Below are 20,677 nucleotides of genomic sequence, written 5' to 3'. Positions count from 1 at the left end.
TTTTTTTGCCCTTAGACCATGTTTCTCGGGGCCATTAATGTTCTTATGTATAGATGGCATATTAGGTGATAAACATTTCTATATTGTAGAAATTTAATGTTCTGGACTGCAAACTTTTTTAAAATGTTGAATGTCATGTTTGTAAAATAGTTTCTATTAAAAGAACACATGCTCGCAATTGTAATGGGGGGGGGCTGCTGTGTTTTGTAAGAGAAAATTGTTTGTGCCAGACAGTATTTGCATAACTATCATGTAATTTTCCCACATCCATAGCAATTTTTACTGCTGCTTGAGCAAGGAAGTACAATGCTAAATAAACTTGATCTGTAGGCAAGGTAGATGATTTTTTTTTTGCTAACTAAATTTATGTAATGTAAGGTTTAAATTGCCAACTGTTTACATTATCTGTTCATGGGATGTGCCACGTGGCAAGGTTTTCATTTTTCTTTTGATCATCCTTACTTGCCCTTATAAATTTACTAGTTTCTGATGGTGACAAAATAATATCCATACCTGCTTAAAATTGATTTCCTCATTTCCAAGAAGTGCCCAGGCCATTCTAATGGGAGAAGGCTAGAGTAGAAGCTCTTTCAGACTGTCATGCTTTCTGGTTAAGACAGATTATTAGGAAATTAGAGCCTTTTGAATTAAAATGCAATACTGTATATTAAGGTATTAACATTGAAACATGGAAAATAGAAGCAGGAGTTGGCCCTTTAAGCCTGTTCCACCAATCAGCATATGGTCATAGCTGATCATCCAACTCAGTAACCTGTTCCTCCTGCTTCCCTATACCTTTGGATCCCTTTAGCCCTAAGAACTATATCTATTTCTTTCTTGAAAGCATTGTGTTTTGCCCTCAACTGTATTTTATAACAGAGAATCCCATAGGCTTCCCAGTCTCTGGGTGAAGAAATGTCACCTCATGGCCTACCCTCCATCTTTAAACTGTGACACCTTGTTTTGGACTCACTGGTCATAGGGCATACATGGGAAGAATGTTCCCAATCTAGTCCTGTAAGAATTTTATAGGCTTCTATGAGATCATCTGCTAATTCTTCTAAATTATAATGAATATGGTCCTAACTAATCCAGTCTTTCTTCATTGGTCAGTCCTGCCATCCCAGGAATCAGTCTGGTAAATCTTTGTTGCATTTCCTGAATAGCCAGAGCATCTTTCCTCCGATAAAGAGACCAAAATTGCACACAGTATTCCAGCTGTGGTGTCACTAAGTCATTGTACAATTGCAGTAAGATATCCCTCGCTATGAAGACCAACTTAGTATTTGCCTTATTCATCACCTGCAGAACCCGCATGCTTACTTTCAGCAACTGGTACACCATGACACCCAGATCTAGTTGCACTTCCAACCTTTCCCAATCTATCACCATTCAGAAAATCTGTTTTCCTGTTTTTGCTGCCAAAGTGGATAACTTCACATTTATCTGCATTATACTTCATCTGCCATGAATTTGCCACCTCATCTTGATCAAATCACACTGAAGCATATCTGCATTCTGCTCACAGTTCATTTGCCAATCCAGCTATGTGTTGTCTGCAAATTTAGAGATATTGCATTTATTTCCCTCATCTAAGGCATGAGTATATGTTATGAAAAGCTGGAATCATAAGTGCTAATTCCTGTGGTACTCCACTAGTCACTGCTTGCCACTTGGGAAATGACCCATTTATTTCTAATCTTTGTTTCCTGTCTGTCAACCAGTTCCTTAACCATGTCAACACACTATCCCAATCACATGTGTGTTAATTTTACATGCTAATGTCTTATGTGGGCCTAAGCAAAAGCCTTATGAAAGACCAAATAAACTACATCCACTGATTCCCCTTTTATCTACTCTACTACTTACATCCTCAAACTTCTAGAACATTTATTAAGCCTTTTGTAAATCCATACTGACTCTATATAATCCTTTAAATAGTTTCCAAGTGAAAATCAAAAGAACTGAAGATGCTGTAAATCAGAAACAAAAACAGAAATTGCTGGAGAAGTTCAGGGTTGGCAGCATCTGTGAAGAGAAATCAAAGTTAACATTTTGGGTCTGGTGACCCTTCCTCAGAACTGATGGTATCTAGGTTTCCGAGTAACAAACTTCTGTTTTTTAAAATAGCTCTCCTCCAATCCATAAGAACTGTTCTAGAATCTATAGAATCTTGAAAGATGACCACCATTGTATCCACTATTTAGACAATAGGTGCAGGAGTAGGCCATTCTGCCCTTCGAGCCTGCACCACCATTCAATATGATCATGGCTGATCATCCTTAATCAGTATCCTGTTCCTGCCTTATCTCCATAACCCTTGATTCCACAATCCTTGAGAGTTCTATCCAACTTTTAAATGAATCCAGAGACTGGGCCTCCACTGCCATCTGGGGCAGAGCATTCCACACAGCCACCACTCTCTGGGTGAAGAGGTTTCTCCTCATCTCTGTCCTAAATGGTCTACCCCGTATTTTTAAGCTGTGTCCTCTGGTTCGGCACTCACCCATCAGCGGAAACATGTTTCCTGACTCCAGAGTGTCCAATCCTTTAATAATCTTATATGTCTCAATCAGATGCCCTCTCAGTCTTCTAAACTCAGGGGTATACAACCCCAGTCGCTCCAGTCTTTCAGCGTAAGGTAGTCCCGCCATTCCAGGAATTGACCATTCACTAGATTCTCTGATTCCCAACATTTTTGGGATGTTATTTGTGTCCACCTTTTTGAACTAAAATATGTATTTAATTGGTCTACTATCACTCTGTTCCCTATTATAACTTTCCGTGTTTATTCATTTTTATTAGGACTTTGCCTGTTAATTCGTTGGAAGACTTGGCAGTGTCCAATCAGCATTGCCATTGGAGTCACGGTTGCCATTTTACAATTATTTTAACCTGGCTCATTCTAGCTCTTCATTTATTTTTGTTTAATCTGTTAAATTTATATTTTCAAGATGATATTAGTACTTGATCAATTATGGTTAAAGAGAAAAATTACTTAAAATCAAAAGTATTTTAATTTGAGAAAGAAGCAAGTCGAAAAGTGCTCACCTTCGAAAGAAAATTTAAATCTGACTAGGCAGTTTTCCACTGTCAGGACCAGTCTTTTATACAATCAGAAAATCAGCTTAAGTAGAGAATGTTACATGGTTTATTTCTGTTCCCTTTCTCAGGAGGTTTATCGAAATTCCATGCCAGCCTCCAGCTTCCAGCAGCAAAAACTGCGAGTCTGTGAGGTGTGCTCGGCATACTTGGGTCTTCATGATAATGATCGACGCCTTGCAGACCACTTTGGTGGCAAACTTCACCTGGGATTCATTGAAATTAGAGAGAAACTGGAAGAACTACAGGTGAAGAAATGCAACGTTTTGAGAATTGCAAGCTTTCTGTACTAACATGCTAACTTCTGTGATTCATATACCAGGATATCACGATGCCTCTGTCCCTCAGAATTTTGCACTAAATGATATGCTCCTTTTCTATTGCCCCTGTAAAGTGGGCATGTTTACATTTTCCTATATTATACTCTCTCCTGCCAAATTTGTGCCCACTCACTTTGGCTATCTATATTCCTTTTGCAATCTTCCCATGTCTTGTTCACACCTTACTTTCCTACCTATGCTTGAGTTAGGTCTGCAAATTTATCCCACCATGTTTTATCCCTTCATCAAAGTCATTGCAATAAGTTGTAAAAAAACTCGCTAATAGTTGAGCCTATGGCATTCCATTCATCACAACTTGCCAACCTGAAAATTACTCATTATGCCTACTTTCTTCTTCCTGTTAGCTAACTGATCCTATATCCTATAATATGCTACTCCCAGCACTATGAGCTTCTATTTTGTGTAATAATATTTGATGTTAGTATATTGAATACATTACATCTACAGGTGCCGTTTAATCCATTGTATTTACTACTTCCTCAGCCCTTCAGTAAATTGGTGCATTGAGTACAGGAGTTGGGAGGTCATGTCGCGGCTGTACAGGACATTGATTATGCCACAGTTGGAATATTGCGTATAATTCTGGTCTCCTCAGCTATAGGAAGGATGTTGTGAAGCTTGAAAGGATTCAGAAAAGATTCACAAGGATGTTGCCAGGGTTGGAGAGTTTGAGCTAAAGGGAGAGGCTAGATAGAATGGGCCTGTTTTCTCTGGAGTGTGGGAAATTGAGAGGTGACTTTATAGAGGTTTCTAAAATCATGAGGGGCATGGATAGCATAAATAAACAAGGTATTTTCCCTGGGGTGGGGGAGTCCAAAACTGGAGGGCTTAAGTTTATGGTGAGGGGAAAGACTTAAAAGGGACCAAAGGGACAAGTTTATGTGGTACATGTATGAAACAAGCTGCCAGAGGAAATGATAGAAGGTGGTACAATTACAACATTCTAAAAGGCTTTTTGATGGTCATATGAAAAGGGAGGGTGTTAAGGGATATGGGCCAAATGTTGACAAATGGGGCTAGATTAATTTAGGATATCTGGTCGGCATGGACAAGTTAGATTGAAGGGTATGTTTCCTTACTGTATATTTCTATGACTCTACAAAACTGTTTCCTTTAATTGGAGTTCCTTAATTAATCCACATTTGTCTAAGGGTCTGTTAATTTTGTCCTTGATTATCGATTCTAAAAGCTTGCCCGCCACTTGACTAAATTGAATGTAGTATTTAAAGTATTTAAATTTAAAGTATTGGGTTTATCCTTAAATCCTTTCTGTAAACAACGATGCAATCTTTTCAATTTCCAGTTCTCTACAGTACCTCTAACTAAGGAGTATTGAAAAAATATTTCCTATTCATAAAAATATTCTTTATTCATAATATTTAAAATAAAGCATGACAAAAACATTTCAAATTGAATATTCCAGAATGTATAATAATCAACTTCTATCCATACACAATGTTCCACTCAATACAATTGTAATATAATGTCTGTAATACACACTTCATATTAGGTAGACAGCCTGAGGACAAAACATTTTAAATTGAAAATTACAGATAATTTATGACTGTGTACTCAGTAATTTTCACCCATGCTGTCCTCTGATCGGGGAGGGGGTGGCATAGTAGTAAAGTGGTGGAATTGTTCATTCAGAAGCAAGTCTAATAAAAGGGCATTGGTTTGAATTGCTCTGTAGCAAATGGTAAAATTTGATTTCGGTAGAAATGTGGAATTAAAGGTGAGTCTCCTGGAAATCACATTACCAGTATCATTTGACCTGAAAACTCATCTGATGCACTAATGTCCTTTAGGGAAGACAATTTTGCATTGTTATCTGGTCTGGCCTACATGTGACTCCAGATCCACAATAAGATGGTTGACCCTTCTGAGCAATTAGGAATAGGCAATAAATGTTGGCTGAACAGCAATGCCTGTATCCCACAGAGGAATATTATTAGCTTTCCTGACTCCTTACTGAACCTGCATGCTAAACATTTATGATTCTTGCACTAAGTTCCTTCTGATTCTTAAAATTGTAGAGTGATACAGCACGAAAACAGACCCTTCGGTCCAATCTGCCCACACCGATCATAATCCCAAACTAAGCTAGTCTAATAAATAATTAATAATACCTAATTCTATGAGCTCTCACCATTTAGACATTTTTTTCTTAATCTTCTAGCATTCTTCCTCATTAGAATTCATTTGCCAGATTTTTGCCTACTGTTTTGGAGCTGTTTTTTTTGACAACTTGCTTTCCTATCTCTCTGATATTAAAACATTTAGCCACCATACCTTGGTTCTTCATCCAAGTTATTTATATAAATTCTAGAATGTTGGGGCCACAGCACTAATTCCTGTGGGGTGCCACTTGCTACATCTTGGCAACCAGAAAATTGCTCATGTAAAAAGTTGAAATCTTAGCAGATATTTCAGTCTCCTTCACAAGTAGATTAAATCCAGGACAAAAACTATGCACTCCCAACTTACATTCTACTCTTTGCTTCCTGTTAACCAGTCAATCTTCTATCCATGGAACAGGAGAATCGACGTTTCGGGCATATTCCCGAAACGTCGATTCTCCTGTTCCCTGGATGCTGCCTGACCTGCGCTTTTCCAGCAACACATTTTCAGCTCTGATCTCCAGCATCTGCAGACCTCACTTTCTCCTCAATCTTCTATCCATACCAATATGTTAACTGCGACATCATGAGCTTATATTTCTGCAATAACTTTTTCTATGGCACTTTATCAAATGTTCTAGAAATCTAAGTACAGAACATCCACTGGTTCACTTTTATCCATGACCCATGTTATTTCCTTTAAAAATTCCAATAAATTACTGAAATATGATTTCCCTTTCACACGTCATTTTACAATCTAATGGGACTTTTCTGGAATGTAGGGAATGTTAAGATTATCCCAACTTAATGATGCTTTTCCAAATACTTGCAACAAACCCCATAAACCCTCCTTGGCAGAAAAGGTAAAATCAAACACGGTCTTTCAAGAGAAATGGCAGAGAGATTCAGCATGGAACACCTTCTTCCATGTAGTTGTTTCTTTGACCAGCAGCCTCAAACCAACCTGACACCTTGCTCTGAACAGCCAGACTGCTAAAACCCAAACCAAACCAAATCTGAGAAAAGCTGACCTGGAGGAACTGGCTACTCTCCTTTCATTATACAAGTTTTTTTTTAATCTTAAAAGCTCATTCAAATAGATCAAGCCAGATATTTTGGAACCTGAGTCATAAAACACTTTTTGAAAAAAACCAAGGACAATACAACTTTGTTCAAGGAGCAGCATCTCGCAAATTATAATATTACTAGGCCATCGCCTCCCCAAAACTTATCAGCCTTTGGTTATTGGATTTGGACTTTCGCGAAGAGTCCACTAATATGGTGTATATGGGATGGTCTATGACTATTACTCATAGGGTTTTTCAGAATGTATCTGATAAGATACTGCACAAGAGATTATTGGAAATTGAAAGTGACCTGATGACATGAATTGATAATTGATTGTGATTGTAGGAGCCTGAGAAAGAAATGTCATCTACTTGAAGGTTGTGGGAAGTATTATTCCTAAGCGATCTGTGCTATGGCATCATCAAAAATGGATATGCATAAAGAAAGGATCGAAAAATGACAAATTGGAAAATGTTTCACGGCAACAAGTTAGCAGCCATTGAGAAGCCAAGAGATGGGGTCTGACCATATAACTGTAGCTCCATATAAACTGAAACATTACATCTTCACTATTAGATTTATATACCTTGCAGATAGATGGCAGCATTCAGTTAGCAATTTGGATAATTTCAAATATTGCTTTTTTATTCATGTAAATGTGTGATATTAGACTGGACATTCAAAAATTTATATCCTTTGTTAAGGCAGAAAAGTTCAAGCTGAAGGTTGTGCAGTAGGTTCCTAGGTTTTATAAATAGAGTTGAAAAGACAATATTGCCATAGTCCTACCAAATATAGAGAATTGACTGATGGTAGTTTAATCTGAGTGTCACTACACCTTAGGTGAGTTTGAAGAGGAGAGACCTTCATGGCATCAGCTGGTGCAGGAATTCAACACATGCTGTTTGCATCACTCTGCTTTGCTATCTCGCCAACTGAGGTAACCAGCCATTGTAGAGTTGTACAAATTAATTAAAGCAATGTAATCATTGGTTAGACCGTTGTTAGAAAACTCTTCTTGATTGCCTTACTTCAGAAAATATATCAAAATAGTGGTTGCAAAAAAGGACTATTTGAGCCCAGATTTAAGGAAATTAGTAAAAGAAGCAATTGAAACGTGAAGGAAAGCTTTTGCATGCTGAGCAGTTAGGCTCTAGAATGCACTGCCAGAGGTAGGTTTGATCAATTCATTAAAAAGAAAATGGGATTTTTATCTAAAAAGAAAGCATATGCAGGGCTGCAGGGAATGGCACTAGATGAGTTGTACCTCACGATAGGTAGCACTGACTCAACAAGTTAATGGTCTCTTTCTGTGATGTAACATTTTGTGAAAAGCTAAAAGTTGTATTTTCTTTCAACCAATGATTGTATAAAGTTTTGTGGAAATAAATTTGAGATTTAGTTAGTTCCCTTGGTAGTTTTAGTTGGTTGATGTTTGCTGATTGGTAAGTTCTTTTGTTTCTTTTTGCTACAAGTGAATTAATAGGTTCCATACCTGTCAGGTTTTGCCTCTTTTTGCTGTTTGGGCAAGTGTAATGTATGCTTTAAGTGAAGTCATAATACAGTATAAAATCTGCACATGTGGAAATCAAGAAACATCTTTTCCTCACATGGCTATAACCAAAGCTTTTGAGGTTCACCAAATAGTCCTAATATCTATTTGTATTACAATTATTTTCCTTGTGTTGAATTCAGTTTATGACATCAGTTAGTGCAGTTTTTAATTGAAATCTTGCTGCAATGCTTTCTACTCAACAATCTGTGGTGTTGTATTCAAGGGCTAAGCACCTTGACACATCTTCCTATCCTTGATTTAATCCATTTATTCCTGCAATTTTGTTTTCTTTTTCCTGAAGAAACTTGTTGCTGAGAAACAGGAGAAAAGAACTCAAGAGCGTCTGAAACGGCGAGAGGAGCGAGAAAAGGAGGAAAGAATGAAAAGAAGGTTAGTGGCTTGTTCTTTACATATTTTGGCGATGCACAACACTCTGGGCTATTTCTGTGCAAAGCAGCTTAATTACACCTGCTTCATAAAAGTTGAAATGCCCCTTTGTTGACATTATAGTCCACTAGTTATATTACAGTAAAAACAACATAGCTGTATCAGATCTTGCATGTATCAGTTTATTCATCTTCTTGTCTATTTCACTCGGATGGTTATAAACTTTCCAATCCAGTCTGATTCTGATGTTCCAGTACCACTAATTTGCTAATAATTATGACTATCCTTTTAATTTCAAATCTTCCCATGTTTGCTAATTCCCTGCTGTTTAAAATCTGATAAGGTCTTTGCTCCTGATGGAATCGCCCCCTTCTTCCTTTTTTTAAGATCATAAAACATAGGAGCAGAAGTAGGCCACTTAGCCTATAGAGTCTGCTCCACCATCCATTGAGATTATGGCTAATCTGATAATCCAAAACACTTTTCCGCCTTTTCCCCATAATCCTTGATTCCCTTACTGGTTAAAGATATATCTATCTCAGCCTTGAATATACTGAATGACCCCGTCATAACAGCCCTCTGTGGTAAAGAATTGCACAGCTTCACAACCTTCTGAGAGAAGGAATTACTCTTAATCTGTCTTTTAGAGTGTGGCCTTTTGACTTGATTCCTGTCTTGCATTACTATTTATGACTCGTTCACTCTCAGTTCACATTTTCTTTGCTGGTTAGAGTTGACATTGATTTGTGCAGGGTGGGTCATGGCTGAGTAAACAATTTGACTGTTGTTTGAAGAGGATACTAGTATAGTGTATTAGGAACTTGTATTGATTTCACCCAACTTGACTTCAGAAGGTATTTAATAAGGATTTTCAGCAGAGATTATTAGCAAATTCAGGAACGTGACAGACAATTTGAATGTAGCTGGATTCAAAGGCAATGAGTTGTACTCTGATTTGGTTAAGGGTAGGAGTCCAGAACTAGAAGGCATAGGTTTAGGGTGAGGGGGGAAAGATATAAAAGAGACCTAAGAGACAACTTTTTCACGCAGAGGGTGGTATGTGTATGGAACGAGCTGCCAGAGGAAGTGGTGGAGGCTGGTACAATTGCAACATTTAAGAGGCATTTGGATGAGTATATGAATAGGAAGGGTTTGGAGAGATATGGGCCGGGTGCTGGCAAGTGGGATTTGATTGGGTTGGGATATCTGGTTGGCATGGACGGATTGGACCGAAGGGTCTGTTTCTGTGCTTTACAGCTCTATGACAACAGGGAGAACACCCCTACTCATAGTGCTGTAGATTCTTTGCAACCATCCTGAGAATATACAAAACTTCGCACCTTAGAAAGTTGAAATCTTGGCAGACATGTTACCCTTCTTCACAAGTAAGTTAAGGACAACACTGAGCTGTCACTACTTAAAATACTTTTATTGGGAGTCGAGGCATTGAATTCAGCATTTTTATACATGTGCAATGTGTAGTTATCCCAATGTTTAACTTCATATTTTTTGTTATAGACTGTTGCAAAAATGTCAGATTTCATAATTTATTTGTGAGAGTGAAATTTGTAAATATAAGATATAAAAAAAAATCCTGGTGAGAATCTGATAAACACAGCCTTTTTTGGATTGGCAGGCAATAACTAGTGGAGTGCTACAGGGATCATGATTGGGGCCTCAGCTATTTGCAATTTATATCAATGTGAATAAGTTAAGGTACCATTTTATATGTTAGCTAAATTTGGTGATGATACTAAGGTAGAGAGGAAAGTAAGTTGTCAAGAGTAGCTAAAGCGTTTGCAAAGGGTTATAGACAAGTCAGTAGGCAGAAAAAGTATCTTCCTGAGTCTCATGGAGGAAATGTGAACTTCTCCATTTTGGCAGGAAGAATAGAAAAAGAGCATATTATTTAAAGGAAGACAGATTGCAGAATTCAGAGGTATTGAGGGATCATGGTTACTGGTATGTGAGGCAGACAGAATGTTATTTATTTCAAGGAGAAGGAAATATAAAATAAGGAAGAGAGGGCTCTGGAAGCTCACTCTTTGAGTATGTTTAAGATAGCAATTGATGGACTTCATATTACCAACCGCATACACAGTTATGGAATTGTGTAATAGACACTGGAGTTTGATCATCCATGATCACTTTGAACGGCAGGGTATCTCAATGGGCTGAATGATCCTACTCCTATTTGGAAGAATGAGATGTGATCTTATTGAAACAAGAAAAGATCTTGAGGTACTTGATATGGTGGGTATGGAGTGGGCAGTTCCTCTTGTTGAGGAGGTGAGAACCAGCGAGCACAGTGAGGTTTTGGTGAAATCATTTTTCTGTCGGAGGGTTGCTTCCCCAGGAAGCAATGGAGGCAGGATCGTAGAATTTCTTCAAGGCAGAGTTGGATATTTGATATCAAGGGAGTTGAGGCTAATAGGAGATGGACAGGAAGAGGATTTGTGACCACAACCAAATCAGCCACAGTCTTTCTGAAGGGTGAAGCAGGTCCTAAATCGTATGTTTCCAGAAGCCTAAAGTGCGGTTGAATACTACCATTCATGTCACTTACCAAGTCAGATTCATAGAGATGTACAGCATGGAAACAGACCCTTCAGTCCAACCTGTCCATGCCGACCAGATATTCCAACCCAATCTAGTCCCACCTGCCAGCACCCAGCCCATCCAAATGCCTTTTAAATGTTGCAATTGTACCAGCCTCCACCACTTCCTCTGGCAGCTCATTCCATACAGGTACCACCCTCTGCGTGGAAAAAGTTGCCCCTTAGGTCCCTTTTATATCTTTCCCCTCTCACCCTAAACCTATGCCCTCTAGTTCTGGACTCCCCCATCCTAGGGAAAAGACTTTGTCTATTTATCCTATCCATGCCCCTCATAATTTTGTAAACCTCTATAAGGTCACCCCTCAGCCTCCAACGCTCCAGGGAAAACAGCCCCAGCCTGTTCAGCCTCTCCCCAAAGCTCAAATTCTCCACCCTGGCAACATCCTTGTAAATCTTTTTTGAACCCTTTCAAGTTTCACAACATCTTTCTGATGGGAAGGAGACCAGAATTGCAAGCAATATTCCAACAGTGGCCTAACCAATGTCCTGTACAGCCTATGACTTCCCAACTCCTGTACTCCATACTCTGACCAATAAAAGAAAGCATACGAAACGCTGCCTTCACTATCCTATCTACCTGCGACTCCACTTTCAAGGAGCTATGAACCTGCACTCCAAGGTCTCTTTGTTCAGCAACACTCCCCAGGACCTTACCATTAAGTGTATAAGTCCTGCTAAGATTTGCTTTCCCAAAATGCAGCACCTCGCATTTGTCTGAATTAAAGTCCATCTGCCACTTCGCAGCCCGTTGGCCCATCTGGTCAAGATCCTGTTGTAATCTGAGGTAACCCTCTTTGCTGTTCACTACACCTCCCATTTTGGCGTCATCTGCAAACTTACTAACTGTACCTCTTATGCTCACATCCAAATCATTTATGTAAATGACAAAAAGTAGAGGGCCCAGCACCGATCCTTGTGGCACTCCACTGGAACAGGCCTCCAGTCTGAAAAACAACCCTCCACCACCACCCTCTGTTTTCTACCTTTGAGCCAGTTCTCCCTTTATTCCGTTAGATCTAACCTTGCTAATCAGTCTCCCATGGGGAAGCTTGTCGAACGCCTTACTGAAGTCCATATAGATCACATCTACCGCTCTGCCCTCATCAATCCTCTTTGTTACCTCTTCAAAAAACTCAATCAATCTCCATAAAAACTTGCAAACAAGCTGCAGAAGTAGGCACTTGGTCCGTTCTCCACCATTTATGAAGGTTACAGTTGAACTGATTCCACCACAGTCCTCCCTACCCAATAACCTTTCACTTATTTCACAATTCACTGCCTGAATTGGAGTTACTAAGCAAGAATCTAGTGAGTTGAAAAGTGTGGCGCAGCCCTGACCCCTTATGCTCAAAATGTCGATTCTCCTCCTCGGATGCTGCCTGATCTGCTGTGCTTTTCCAGCACCATATCTTTCAACTGCGATCTCCACGTTCTGCAGTTCCTCCAAGAATCTAGTGAGACCCATGCTTGATTTGGGGTATCTGCAATCATAAGATACTTGAGAGTTGGAAAGTCACTTAACTGAATTCAGGTCGAAGGATCCCCAAGAAATTATATACCTCAACAAAAAATGGGAACACTGAGGAAAGTTGTAATTGAGTTCCTGGAAAAGTGGTCCCAGGAAAAGTACAGAAACCCTCAAGTTCTGCAAAGAATAAGGGAACTCTTGGTGGAAACAAAAATAGAGTCACAAGTGTCGTGTTCAATTTTTGGCCTATGTTTGCAAAATATAATGTTAGCAGTACTCGCTTTGTTTAACTCTTAAGCAGCAAAGGTTTTTGTTTACAGCTTGAGGTCATGTGGTATAATTCTTTCAGTAAATAACTAGGTTTGAATTTCCTTTCAAGTGTTAATGGTCTCCCTCAAATCAGAAGGAAGATTTACATTTATTACTTGTTAAAATGTGTCCATGAAATGACTGAATTCATCATTAAGTTTCCAGCAGTAGTATTTTCCATATAAGTGAGTATATTAATTGAGAAATTCCCATATGCAACATGAATGCCAGAACACTATTTATTATCGCAAACACAGGCAACCAGATTCACTTATCTTGATTGTTAATGGTTTTCTCTTAATATTGTAGGACCAGATCTCGCAGCAGGGATCGTAAAAGGTATGTTTGTTTTAATATTTTAGCTTATATATTTACATTCATAGTTCTGGGTCTTGGCCAATGAAAAGAAAGAACTTGAAGTAAAAATGTTTCAGTCAAAAGTGTAAATTTGGTTCACTCCAACTGACCATATTCAGGAAGGTAAGTACACTTAATGCAGTTAGAAATATAAAATTTCAACTTTGAGAGACTGTTCCACAAAAGCATTTGTAATATTCTAATTTTTTGTTGCTGATTTTAATTAATCAGGCAATTAGTATAGCTGTCAACAAAATATCTTCTGACCAGTAACTGTTTCAAAACTCTGCTTAGATTCTCTCTCAATTTTTAAAATGCTGACCTCAATACGTTTTATACATGCTAATGAGCAGAATTCCAGTGGTGATTATAATTGCTCTTGACATCAAGCAACTTTTACCCAAGGGCTCATAAAAAGAATTCCTGCCTGATATGAAAGCTAGGATTAACCGTTAACTGTTCCTGCTGCACTGCTATGACAGTGGTGACCCAGCACCCCTCTTGTGCTGTGGATTGATGTCACTTACTTCACATCTGTTTCTTGCATTATAGTCATTATGAGTGCAAGATAGAAAGTCAGAGCTTGTAGCAAGGTGATGGTCCAGTGTTATTATCATCGCAAGGTTTATGCAGGTTTGTAGCTCAGGTTGAGGTTTAGGGTGTAGGTTTGCTCACTGAGCTGTAGGTGTGATATCCAGATGTTTCATTACCTGGCTAGGTAACATCATCAGTGGTGACCTCCAAGTGAAGCGAAGCTGTTGTCTCCTGCTTTCTATTTATATCTTTCTCCTGGATGGGGTTCCTGGGGTTTGTGGTGATGTCATTTCCTCTTCGTTGTTATTATCATCTAATCTAGAGACCTGAATAACGTTCTGAGACACGCATTTGAATCCTGGCATGGCAAATGGTGGAATTTGAATTCAATTTTTAAGAACTCTGGAATTAGGAATCTACTGATGACCATGAAATCATTTCACCCATCTGGTTCACTAGCATCCTTTAGGGAAGAAAACTGCCATCTGGATCCGGTCTGGCCTGCGTGTGACTCTAGGCCACGCTGATGTGGTTCACCTTTAACTGCCCTCTGGGCAATTAGGAATGGACAATACATGCTCTCATCCGATGAATCAATTTTTAAAGAAATGCTTTGTTATAATGGTATACTGTTTCAAAGGAACTGAGTGGGGGAAATATATTTCTTTTATTGCAGTTCCATTCTACAATATAATCAGCTGTCTGGCACACACAGACCATTGGAATACCATGTGCAGGAAATTATTGAGCCCTTCTTATTCATGTGGAATTATTCAAAATTGTTTTACAATTATAATATATCTGACAGTGGTTTAGAGGATTTGAAATGGGAATAGCAGAATCATCACTGATAGCTGACAACCAAATTAAAAGTAGGAGCAGAACTCATAATTAGACATTTTAGAGATCATTGTTGAATCTGGAAGATTGTAAAGTACCAAAGCAATAGATGGTCTGCTGTTTCTCAAGCTTACATTGCACTTCACTAGGACACTTTAGGGGGTTGGGGCCAGAGTGCAATGGGATAGGGCAAGATGTAAAATAATCCTGCTTGTAAACTGAATGGAAGTGTTCTGCAAATTGGTCAGTTTATTTGTGTTTGACCTGCACTGTAGAGAAGAAGGTTCTTTGTGAACTGTGAATAGTTTATTACATTCTAAAAATTATATGTAAATTGTTGTTTCACTGGAAAAGTGTGTTTAGGGTCTTGAACAGTGAGAATCAAGGAGTTAAGTGTTGATGTTACATCTCTCTATTTCTGCATGGGAAGATGCTTTGGGAAGGATAGCGGCTGTTGGGTGTGATATAGTAGACCAAGACATCATGAAGGAAACAGTTCCTTTGGAACATTGAAAAAGGGGGTGCAGGAAGATATGTTTGGCATCACGCTGGGGATGGCAGAAGTTGGTCTGCACTGAATATGGAGGCTGATTGAATGAAAATGAGGGCACTGAGAACTCTCTTCGTTCTGAAAAGAAAAGGGATAAGAGCAAGAGTATAGGGAATGAGCAAACACAATCAAGGGCCCTATCAAACATGGTAGCGGTGGATCTCTAGCAAAATAAAAAGCACTATGGAAGTGCTAGTAGAAAGTTTAATGAGCCAAATGAAAGCCATCTTTGTAGTGATGAAGATGTAGTTCATAAGCATTGTAGTGGATGAGGCAGAAGGGCAGAATTGGCCGGTGCCTGTTGATCATCATTTCAGAATTATCTAAAGAACACCTGGTTGTAAAGGGATTAATTATGGGGTGGGGGTAAATCCTTTTGCAGATCAAGATCAAGGGAACGCCGTCGACATCGATCCAGGTCTGCATCCCATGATCGACGCAAACGTTCCCGCTCTCGATCAAGGGACCGGCGTCGCCGACACAAGTCTCGATCTGGAAGTAGAAGCAGGAGTCGTAGTCACCACCGCAGCAGGCATAGCTCAAGAGACAGAGAGCGAGAGAGAGACCGGAGCAGAGAGAAAAGCTCCAAAAGAAAGTATGTACCTTAATGTTATAGATTGCCTTGTCAATATGTCTGAGATTAATTAATGTAGTAGAAATCTGACATTTCCATCTTGTATATTGGTTTGTTGCAATTAAACAACCACATCAGAAGAACTTATCATTTTCTATAAGGAGAAATAAGCTCTTTAACAATGTCAAATGCTGATCCAACATGAAAGCAGACTCTTTCAGACTTGGAAGCGTATGTAAGAGGTATCAGTAGTAATTTAAGAGATTAGTAAATGTCTTAATACTGTGGTTCTGTTCGCCGAGCTGGAAGTTTTTGTTACAAACGTTTCGTCCCCTGTCTAGGTGACATCCTCAGTGCTTGGGAGCCTCCTGTGAAGCGCTTCTGTGGTGTTTCCTCCGGCATTTATAGTGGCCTGTCCCTGCCGCTTCCGGTTGTCAGTTTCAGCTGTCCGCTGTAGTGGCCGGTATATTGGGTCCAGGTCGATGTGTTTGTTGATGGAGTTTGTGGATGAGTGCCATGCTTCTAGGAATTCCCTGGCTGTTCTTTGTTTCGCTTGCCCTATAATGGTAGTGTTGTCCCAGTCAAATTCATGTTGCTTGTCGTCTACGTGTGTGGCTACTAGGGATAGCTGGTCGTGTCGTTTCGTGGCTAGTTGACATCAACTAGCCACGAAACGACACGACCAGCTATCCCTAGCAATATGAATTTGACTGGGACAACACTACCATTATAGGGCAAGCGAAACAAACAACAGCCAGGGAATTCCTAGAAGCATGGCACTCATCCACAAACTCCATCAACAAACACATCGACCTGGACCCAATATACCGGCCACTACAGCGGACAGCTGAAACTGACAACCGGATGCGGCAGGGGCAGGCCACTATAAATGCCGGAGGAAACACCACAGAAGCGCTTCACAGGAGGCTCCCAAGCACTGAGGATGTCACCTAGACAGGGGACGAAACGTTTGCAACAAAAACTTCCAGCTCGGCAAACAGAACCACAGCAACGAGCACCCGAGCTACAAATCTTCTCACAAACTTTGAAAATGTCTTAATAATTAACAAAGATTCTCTATACCACATTTCATATAATACTATGGCATTTTTAGTGACTCTTTGATCTTGCTTCTACTTTCATTTCTTTATTTGGGTTCACTTATGTTTTGTTTTTGTGACCAGCTCATTCATTCATTCTCACGAAACCTGTTATTCTCGCACAGGTAACCCAATGCTACTAGATGTCTTTTTTTTCCTTCCATTACTGCACAATTTGTTTCAGTACATTTGGCATTCTACTGGAATTTAATATCCTAAAATGAGACAGTCAACAGAATAAGTGAACTTTGTACTGCTTATCTAATTGTTAGACATAGTCTTCTACAGCAAGACTGCGTAGAATAACTCAGCTATCCATTGACGAGAATAACATCTCAAGGCTCACTTCACTGGTCATCAGCTGCATCCTGGATACAGTGAAACTGTTTTGGGAGTTGTCTCTAGCTTTTCCAAACAATTAACAGCTGTGTTTCTTATTAAGAACTGGTATAACAACATTATGAAGAGCAGAGCTCTTCACCAAATTTTCACATTAATGAATAGTAAAAACTTTTCTGGGATAATTTCATTAGTTACATCTTGCAGGACTAATGTCTAATGAATTGGTTGTAAAAGCTAACTTTAATAATATGTTTTAAGCTAAGATTAAGCCATTTTTCTAGGTCACGAGACCGAGACAGATCCAGAGACCGAGACAGAGAAAAATCAAGGGAGAAGGATCGCAGGGAGAAAAAGCGTTCCTATGAGAGTGCTAATGGAAAATCAGAACACAGCTCTGAGGAACGCGAAGCAGGAGAAATCTAACGGACAAAACATTTTTGGAACTGGGGCAGACAATGTCTTTCTGATTGTTTAACTCAACTAGGGGAGCTCTTGTTTTGTTTTTGGACTTAGAAAAAAATTCCAGCAGCTAGATGACTGATAACTTAAAAAATATTAGATAGTTGAAAATGTTCAGGAAGTTTTGTCAGTTTAACCAACTGGTTTTGAAGGCAGCAACTGGAGGTGCCTAGAATGTACTGTGTGTGCATGTACCAGTGCTGTAATGCCACAAACATTAGGGTGCCTCCTTCCATTGGCACAAGGTTGCTCTTTTGTTTTGAATAATCAAATAATTTGTTTTGCATTTTTTTAAAATGTGGATCTGCAACCCATGGTATTTTCTTTTCTGAAGTCTAAATAAAAAGCAATGGATCTGGTAGCTTGGGGAGTTACTGCTTTGTCAGCAAGCAGTTTCTTATTTGCTTGTTACTGTCAGTTGTGCTGGCTTGCACTTGTGATAGTTTTTACTTCAGAAATTTCTCTAAAATCCATAATGTTTATGCTTGTCAAAGTGTCATTGACATTGTTGAAAACAATGAAATTGTCATGCAACTATTTAGCAAAATCCTTCAGAATGTCTTGTGTCCAGGTAAGAGAAACAGTCCAAAGGTAACCTAGGCGTTTCTCTTCTCTCACCCAGAAGGAACTCTCCCCTCTCCCTCTGCATCATCTTCCCACAAAGTTGGCATTGTTTGTTAAATGTTAATCTGACAGAACCTTGATTTTTGTATTCAGTTATAGCCAGAAAAGCCCCCTTGGTTTGGTTGGAGAGAAAAAAAAGTTTTATTTTAATTAACTTATATGGTGGAAGCAATTTGCTACCCATTTGTTAAATCACCAAATAGGATTCATGAGGAAAAATGCAACTGCTTCAAATAAACCTGACCCTTCATCACCTTCATTTCACCATCTCTGCCTTTCCATTTATAAATAAAATACAAATTTGATTTGGAAGAGTTTTGCCAAAGTATAGATCTGAACATGCACCAAGATATTTTGGAAACCAGAATCTTAAATTGCCAAGTTTGTATTTTGTCTATATGTGTATCTTTTAGTATAATTAAAAGGGCTTGGTTTTATTCTTGCAGTTGCAGTGGAAGTTCAGATAGAAAGGGTCCAAAACTGGAGTTAATGTGGTTTCAGTAGCTCTTTAGGACTGTGTCCAGAAACACCATCTTATTGGCTTTGTGTGCATGTAATCCTCAAAAAAAAACTTTAGCATGTCTTCAGCACACTTCTGGAACACAATACACATCCTCTGTTATTTTGGATTTTTACTCAGAACGTTTTATTTTTTGATAGTGAAATCATGCCCGTAAAATAATTCGTGCTTATTATTCACACACACATGGTTTATTATTTATCCAAGGAACAGAAAACAATTTTCCACACGTTAAAAACAACTTATGGGTATTGTTTTGTAGGAGTTGAGAACCCTGGAATTTTCACATGCTTGTGCATACGTGGCATACTCCAGGCAGCTTTAAGGTGTTGTCTGTGGCAGGCACTGGAGCGTCTCAGATCTGAAATATACCAATGTATTCCATGATGATTATATTGCTCGTTTTTGTTAGCCAATTGTGGTCATCTCACAATTGTTGTGATTTTATTTTTTTAAAAATGGTCAGCTTTACTTTGAGAAACTGACTTCTGTGCTATCATAGTCCAGTGTGATGTTCCTTAGTATCTATAGTAGCATTATTTTTCTGCATCAGATACTTTGGTTACTAGCTGTTACACTGCTTGCCCCCGTCACTTACTAAGTTCTCAATGGTCATTTGGTCAGAGATTTCTGAGTTTACAATTTAAAACACAAATAACAAGGTTTTAATTTAGTCCCCTTTTATCATTTTTTCCTTACATGACTTCTTGTCTATACTTATTATTAATTGAAAACAATTGAAATAAATTTTCTGAAAACCATTTAATAAGATTTTCAAACAATTTAAGTTTTCCTGTGTTGTATGAAATTGTGATGAATACTTGTTTGCTACTTTGCAATTAAAACAACCTGATATTGTCTTCCTCTGCTTACTTGGTGAGTCTGTTGGAACCTTTGGCCACTTGTGCGTTGTTCCATTCCACTGATGAGGCTCAGCATAGTTAATGCTACTCTTTTGCAGAGTTAAGATGGGTAACAGAAATGCTTTTGTTTTGCTTTTTGTTAGGTTGAAATAATTATAGAGTCATAGAGATGTACAGCATGGAAACAGACCCTTTGGCCCAACCCATCCATGCCGACCAGATATCCCAACCCAATCTAGTCCCACCTGCCAGCACCCGGCCTGTATCCCTCCAAACCCTTCCTATTCATATACCCATCCAAATGCCTCTTAAATGTTGCAATTGTACCAGCCTCCACCAGATCCTCTGGCAGCTCATTCCATGCACGCACCACCCTCTGCGTGAAAAAGTTGCTGCTTAGGTCTCTTTTATATCTTTCCCCTCTCACCCTAAACCTATGCCCTCTAGTTCTGGACTCCCTGACCCCAGGGAAAAGACTTTGTCTATTTACCCTATCCATGCCCCTCTTAATTTTGTAAACCTCTATAAGGTCACCCCTCAGCCTCCGACGCTCCAGGGAAAACAGCCCCAGCCTGTTCAGCCTCTCCCTATAGCTCAAATCCTCACCATTTTAATTCCTATCGTCAGGAATGACTATTCAAGCCTCATATGGTATAATGGCAGCATTATTAACTTGACATGAGGGCTCAAGGACAACTGACGCTTTCTCAAAAAAAAAATTAGAAAACCTAAAATGGGGTTTAAGAGAAAAAAACAAACTGGCTTATTTTGCACTCAGAGTGTTGCCTGTCGTTATGTTAGACCATGATATCATCACTGAAATGTATGTCAAGTTAGCTTTTGATCAACCTCAGGCTTGAATGTTTTTTAAGATGTTCCCTATGCCACCTTCCTGCAATTAATATTACTGTGCTTTCAATAGACAATGTGATTTTTATTTTATTTG

At 39.0% G+C, this 20,677-nt stretch overlaps 1 protein-coding gene across 8 annotated transcripts in view; it reads left to right on the top strand.

The window, feature by feature from the left end:
* The window catches only part of LOC122542333 (putative RNA-binding protein Luc7-like 2), a 67,239-nt gene extending 47,511 nt beyond the window's left edge, over positions 1–19,728 (top strand). For all 8 annotated transcript variants that reach the window (XM_043679992.1, XM_043679994.1, XM_043679993.1 and 5 more), the window contains 5 exons: positions 3,174–3,350; positions 8,488–8,576; positions 13,278–13,307; positions 15,632–15,844; positions 17,547–19,728. In XM_043679992.1, the coding sequence (XP_043535927.1) occupies positions 3,174–3,350; positions 8,488–8,576; positions 13,278–13,307; positions 15,632–15,844; positions 17,547–17,688 (651 nt within the window). In that variant the 3' untranslated portion in view covers positions 17,689–19,728. The remainder of the gene's footprint in view (positions 1–3,173; positions 3,351–8,487; positions 8,577–13,277; positions 13,308–15,631; positions 15,845–17,546) is intronic.
* The last annotated feature ends 949 nt before the right edge of the window (positions 19,729–20,677 follow it).

Source organism: Chiloscyllium plagiosum, chromosome 39 (genome assembly GCF_004010195.1).
Source record: "Chiloscyllium plagiosum isolate BGI_BamShark_2017 chromosome 39, ASM401019v2, whole genome shotgun sequence".
Lineage (NCBI taxonomy): Eukaryota > Metazoa > Chordata > Chondrichthyes > Orectolobiformes > Hemiscylliidae > Chiloscyllium > Chiloscyllium plagiosum.
Note: the sequence above shows the minus strand (reverse complement) of the source record. Positions and strands in the feature narration are given on the sequence as shown.